This window comes from Mus pahari, chromosome 3 (assembly GCF_900095145.1).
Source record: "Mus pahari chromosome 3, PAHARI_EIJ_v1.1, whole genome shotgun sequence".
Taxonomy (NCBI): domain Eukaryota; kingdom Metazoa; phylum Chordata; class Mammalia; order Rodentia; family Muridae; genus Mus; species Mus pahari.
The window spans coordinates 136203665-136210497 of NC_034592.1; the positions used below are offsets into that span (position 1 = coordinate 136203665).

Consider the following 6833-nt stretch of genomic DNA (forward strand, 5'->3'; position numbering starts at 1 on the left):
GGATGAGCGGCTGTGGGAAGGACCCCTGTGTGCTGCAGGGATGAGCGGCTGTGGGAAGGACCCCTGTGTGCTGCAGGGATGAGCGGCTGTGGGAAGGACCCCTGTGTGCTGCAGGGTTTATAGGGTGGAGAAGGACGTGAGGGGAGCTGGGATGCTGGGTGTACTTAGGAATGTGTCACTGGTTCTGTGATGCCTGAGGGAGTCTGGAGGTTGGCATGGCCTTGGTTATGCTGGAAGGAGCCACAGGAAGCCATATGTCTCTTTGGGCAGAGGGAAAGGAAATTCCTTTTGGCAGATGGGAATTTGTTTCACAAGCTGCTGAGGAGGCTTTTATCGATGCACTGGAAATTCTGTAGTCCAGTGTAAGCTTGTTTCTGGATGTTTGAACGGCCTATTAGACCCATCATTCTGGCCTCTTGTTGAGGATAAGAAACAATGCAGTCTCTTCCAAAGCTGCTTTTCAGCTGGGGAGGTTGATGTGGTGATCCAGGAAGGCTGGAATGTGGGTCAGTGTCTGGAGGGGCGCGGGAGCTAGGGGCCCAAGGGAGGCCAAAGAAGAGCCTCGGAGAGGCCCCTGGAGGCCGTGGTTCGAAAGTCAGTCCTCTTTCATACATTGCTAGCTTTCAGCAAGTCCAGGGCTTTGCCAGGTCTCCAGGACCACTTGGGGATGATGAGGTGCAGGTCATGGTGGTGCAGTTTGCAGGGCCACAGCTGACTCCTGGATGGTGTCTGTCAGCTGAGTGGAAATCTGCTAGGACAGATATAGACAAGGGACAAAGGTAAAGTTAAGGAGCTTGGGGGGAAATCTTTATCTTGGGTGTACACTTGAAACTTCCATTCCCGTGGTTCTGGTAGCTGGCAGGGGAGAGGGGGTAGGTACCAAGACCAATGGAAGGAAAGAAGGGCCCACGGCCAGGGGTGGGCAGTAGGTGGGAAAGCTTGAGCTGTTGACTTGAACATTTGTCAGGCAATGGATCCTCGAGTCTGTGTGACCCAATGCAGATGGATCCAAGTCTCGACTCCCTCAAGTTAGTTTGCGTGACCTTTTCTTAAGTTTACCAGAAGAGATATATCTATATATTTAGATATATAGATTGATTGGACAGAGGTATTTTCAGCACAATGAGAAGTACTTTAAGCTTATATTTAGAAAACAACCAAAGGAAATTAAAAATGTTTGTGCCTATGACTATGATAATAGTAGCCAGTGCTTTACCAATACTTTAGCAGAAACCTGCTGATTGATGTTAAAACTTTCAAGTCTTAATATCACATATATTATTTTTAAATCTCATTTTTCACGTACCTCAAATTCCTTCCTTAGACCTTTAGAACTTGCATATATTTTGTTTTTAAAAGTTATTTATTTATTTTTATTTTTCTGTGTGTTGTTATTATGTCTGTGTGAAGGTGTCAGATCCCTTGGAACTGGAGTTACAGGTGCATTTGTGCTGCCATGGGAGGTCTGGGAATTGAACCTGAGTCCTCTGGAAGAGCAGCCAGTGCTCTCGCCTGCTGAGTCAGCACTCCAACCCTGATCTTGCATAAACTTTAAATTTTTTCTTTTTACTTTCATCTGGAAATATTCGGCCAGTTACCTTGATTGTTGAGAGCAGTCACAGACAACATATAGATCTGATAATCTGAATAAAGTTTCAGGAGGAAAAAAAAATCAACACTGAAAACTCAGTAGTCAGTTGTTGAGACGACATACCGGATAAAAGCACCTGCCACGCAAACCTGACAACCTGAGTTAGCATCCAGGTCTAGCATGGAAGGAGAGAACCAACTTTAGAGAGTAGTCCTCCGACCTCCACATGTGTGCTGTGGCAGGCATGCCCCCACACTCATATACCTAAGTAAAACTGAAAACTATTTTCAGTAACTCTCTCTCTCTCTCTGTCTCTCTCTGTCCTTCTCTCTAACCAATAACAAATTTCCTGAGAAAAAAGTAAGAAAAAAAAATCTCATTTACACTAGCTTCAAAAATTACCTGGGTATATATTTAACCAAGGAGGTGAGAGACTTGTACAATGAAAACTATAAGACACAGAGAAGAAGAAATGAACAAGACATTAAATCATGACAGAAAGACTGTCTATGCTCTCGGATTTGCAAAATGAATATTGTGTGAAAGTGGTTGTGTTTCTTACTACATGGAACCTACAGAGTCAATACAATCTACGTAATAATTCCAATGCATTCATCGCAGAACTAGAAAAAATAATCCTAAAATTCATGTGTAAACACAAAGGATTATGGACAGCCGAGGCTATTCTAAGCAGAAAGAATCCTGCCAGAGATAGCACGGTGCCAGTGGTCTTACTTACTTCCCTGTTGCTGTGATAAAACATCACGACCAAAAGCAACCTAGGGAGCGGAGGGAGGGAGGGGGAGGGATGGTTTATCCCATCTTACGACTCTTAGGTCATACTCCAAGGGATGCCACTGCAGGAACCTGAAGCAGGGATCAGTGTTCACCAAGGCCATCTGGGTGTGGTTTCCTGGTGAAGTTTTTGTCTCCTGTAAACTGGTTCCATAGAGTGCACTTGGAAACATTCCTGCCTCTTCTTCTCCCTCCTCCTTCTCCCACTTCTCTTCCTCTTCCTGCTCTTCTTCCTCCTCCCTCTTCTGTCAAGTTTCAGAAGGACTGGTATTGCTACTTCCTTAAACGTTGGATAGAATTCATCCTCAGATTCAGCGTCTAATGGATTTCTGTTTGTTTTGGTCCTGGCACCTGGGTCAGTGGGAGGAGGGTCATCTTGTTTAGGACTTCCATGACAATCAGGATACTCGAGAGTTTGGGGACTGGCCTCAAATGATGTGCAAGCAACCTCAGTCCAACTCAATAGATTAGTTCTTTCTTCCTAACCCCCCCCTTTCTCTTTCTTTCCTCCTCCTGCTCCTCCTCCTCCTCCTTCTCCTCCTCTCCCCCCTCCTCTCCTCCTCTTTTCTCTATATAGCCCTGAATGGACTGGAATTCACTATGGTAGATTATGCTGGCCTTGACCTCATGGAGATCTGCCTGCCTCTGCCTCCTAAGAGCATATGCCATCACATCTGGCTTCAGTGGTTTTTTTATCTTAAATAAGAAAGATGTAAAAGTGGGAGGAGGCAGGTGTGTTGGGAAGTAGAAGAGGAGGAGTGGGAGGAGCCTAAGAAAGACAAATTGGGGTGTGTGTGACTATGACCAAAATACATTATACACATGTATGACATGGTCAAAAGGATAAATAAAATACTTTTAATAAAAAGACCAAATTGGAATATAGTAATTATCTTCTTTTAGAAATTAATTTTTTGGTGGCGCACACCTTTAATCCCAGCACTCAGGAGGCAGAGGCAGGCAGATTTCTGAGTTCGAGGCCAGCCTGGTCTACAGAGTGAGTTCCAGGACAGCCAGGGCTACACAGAGAAACCCTGTCTCGAAAAACCAAAAAACAAAAATATTAATTTTTTTCATTGTTGTTGTTGGTTTTTGAGACAGGGTCTTAGTATGTAGTTATGGCTGTCCTGGAACTCACTCTGTAGACCAGGCTGGCCTAGAATTCACAGAAATCGGTATAATTCTGCCTCCTAAGTGCTAGGATTAAAGGAGCACACCCCCCCTCCTGGTTAGAAACTAATTCTTAATTAAATTTCTCCCTAGATGACTTAATATAAGTTTCCACTATAATAAGAAAATATTGCTAGTTTCTGAGGTAAGACAAAAAGCTCAGTGTCCCAGGCTGGTGAGATGGCTCAGTGGGTAAATGTGCTTGCCCCATGCAAGCCTGACAACTTGAATTCATTCCCAGGATCCCAAGTAAAGATGGAAGGAGACACCCGACTCCATGATGCTATCCTCCGACATGCACATGGACATTCTGCCATAGATACATTTTAGAGAGAATGAAGTACTCTCCATGATGCACTGAGAGAGTAACAGGACCTGGGAAACTTGACATGAATGAGTCAAACTTATGTGTGTCTCTTTCCAATGGACACCTGCTGGTCATGAACTGTGGTGTCAGGAGCCACTGACATCATAGTTCCTGAGCGTACAAAAAGACACATCCCCTGCCTTCAGATAGCTCCCAGGCCAGCCTTCGGTCCTTCAGTTCCTGGGGCATCCGCTGGGTGTGTTAGCGATGGAACAGTGGAACCCCATACTGAGTCAGGCCGACCTCTCTCCTGCAGATCCTTTTCCTACAGACCAGGCCCCGCCTGCCACACACGGCTGCCTTGCTGAGCAGCTCTATTGACGGCTTCATCTATGCCTGGTCCATCCACGGGAACGGAGGGCTGCTGGGAAAGTTCTCCGTGGACAGCGAGGACGGTGGGAGCGTTGTGGGCGCCATGGCCACTGATGAAAACGACTGGATCCTCCTCACGGGGGACAGTAAAGGAAATATCAAGGTGAGGAAGGACATGCGGTCCTTGTCTACCTCCTGCTCTCCTGGGTACCGATTTCACTCAAGAAGGTGGTGGGGACAGGTGAGTTACTTACCAGTCTCCTGAACCCGGGCTTGTTGAAATGGTCCCTCTAAGACCCCCTCCCCCCAGTGGATGCTGTTATTCATCTCTGTTACCGTGCAGCTCTCACGCCGGCCAGTATGTCTCATCATCTGTGAGCAGCTGTCTCATAGACAGTTTTGTGCTCTGTGGTGAGACATGGAAGCCGGGCTGCCTCATCAATCTAAGTCTGTAGTGAGCAGTTACTTGCCTTAGAGGTGTAAGAATGAACCATGCCCCAAGCGCAGAGGAACAGTGTGGGAGGAACTCCCAGCATGCTCCAGGGTCGAGGCTGCTAGGCCACTAATTCACACTTTGTACTTAGATCTGGGACATCAAGGATTACTGCTACTTTATTGGCCAGCAACCACTCCAATCCAGTGGGAACTCACTCTCCGTTGACACAGAGAATAAGTTCCGGCTCTTAATTCTTAAGCAACTCCAGGTTCGCTCAGAGCACCACTTGCCACAGGAGGAGAAGGAGGTAGGAAGATGGCAGGAGGGTTGCGTGGGAAAGTGCTTCTGGAGCACATGAAGGAACCAGGACTATGCCTTCCCATGGGCATTATTAATCTCCGTGCTCCCTTTGTGATATCTGGCCTATGTGGAAAGATGTTAGTCAGATGTCATTATTACCACAGGAGACAAGGGCCTGCCCACAAGTGCGCACGCGCACACACACACACACACACACACACACACACACACACACAGATAACACAGATACATGCTTATGTCCCCTTTCATGCATGTTGATCTTTGCACAGAGGAGCCCCAGAGTCGTGAATTTAAGATTGAAATAGTATACGCTTTTTTGAGAAGTCAGTACTTTTACATGGTTCACAGGACTTACTGCTTGCTTGGGGGCCTCATGAAACCAAGCCGCTTTTCTTTAGTTACCAAGAACTAACAAGAGCTTCTATGGAAGCGACAGAGTTGTGGGAACAGGACTGACGACAGGGCACAGTGAGAGGTCACAGTGTCACAAGATGAATCCCAGGAACTCCGACTCTGGAGACCAGCATCAGGGTGCAGCTCTGAGTTTATTGCTTAAGCACATAAGTGTGTGCTCAGTGTCTGAGCCAACCCCAAGCCCCCAAATCCTTGACCACCCATAGCTTTGCCACACTGTCACTGTGCTCCCTGTCTGATGAGGTGACTCAGAAGGAGCTGGAGGGAGCATGTCACCTGTTAGGACTTCTGTGAAGATGGGGGTGGTGGTGGGGAAGCAGCCACCGCCCAGGCCTCTGTTCCTTTCTGCTGTCTCACCAGTATTCCAAGTGCCATCTTAGATCTAACGTCCTGTATGGCAGATCAGGTCTCTGAGAACGAGTAGGAACCTGTGGCACCTCACTCTCCATCCCACTTTATCCTTCATAGGGTTGCCCTCCACATCCTCCCCCCCCCCAGTGATGTAGTGACAAGGTTGCCCTCCACGTCCCCCCACAGTGATGTAGCGACAAGGTTGCCCTCCACATCCCCCCACAGTGATGTCACTACATCCTCACTAGGATGACTAAAACCAAGACGACACAAGCCAGAGTCTGCAGGGACACAGGCCAAGTGAACTAGCTATTGCAGTTGTCATTCATGCAGTCACTTTGGGGGTTATTTGGCAATAGTTACCTAACCTGATCATGCGTGCCCTTCAACCCGGTAGTCCCACTGTAGGCTGAAACCTAGAAGTTCGTGTAAGACATAGGAAGAACGTTGAGAGAATTCCCATTTATAACGGCTCCACACTGGAAACAGTTCACACACACAGCAGCCGGGGCTGGAATCATCTGTGGGTTTCATACACAGAGTAGTAGGCACCTGGTCACATCTACTCAGTACAGAATCATGGACCCTTCAGACAATTAAGTCAAGTCTGACCCCAAAGCGTGTACATTGTATGTGTTATATAGTTAACTTTTTATGGGTGCATTATACATAAGTGGAAATTTTGAAGGTGCCCAGGCAGTATAGAGAGGCATGTTCACTTGTGAAATGATTTGTCCCTGAAGCAGTCATTGTTGCTGATTTCTGGTTATCCTGATGCTGAGTTATAAGAGTGTGTATGTGGACAGTTATTTTCCTCTTATTTTTTACTCAAAGGTGTGGCAGCACACACACTGATACCCCCTTGCTATTATGCATTTTAGAAATCTTTACAGATCTGTATGGTACATCATAGGCTGTTAACAAAGTCCCTTTCAAGGGGAAAATTGTTTTAATTTAAAACAAATTTTTTTTTTTAAAGATTTATTTATTTATTATATGTAAGTACACTGTAGCTGTCTTCAGACACTCCAGAAGAGGGCGTCAGGTCTTGTTACGGGTGGTTGTGAGCCACCATG

General features: G+C 46.5%; 1 protein-coding gene across 1 annotated transcript in view; it reads left to right on the top strand.

Annotated features, from left to right (window-relative positions):
- Efcab8 (EF-hand calcium binding domain 8) overlaps window positions 1-6833 on the top strand; it is a 67205-nt gene that overhangs the window by 47347 nt on the left and 13025 nt on the right. Inside the window, exons 23-24 of the mRNA XM_029537026.1 lie at window positions 4180-4398; window positions 4820-4978. Coding sequence (XP_029392886.1) covers window positions 4180-4398; window positions 4820-4978 — 378 coding nt within the window. The remainder of the gene's footprint in view (window positions 1-4179; window positions 4399-4819; window positions 4979-6833) is intronic.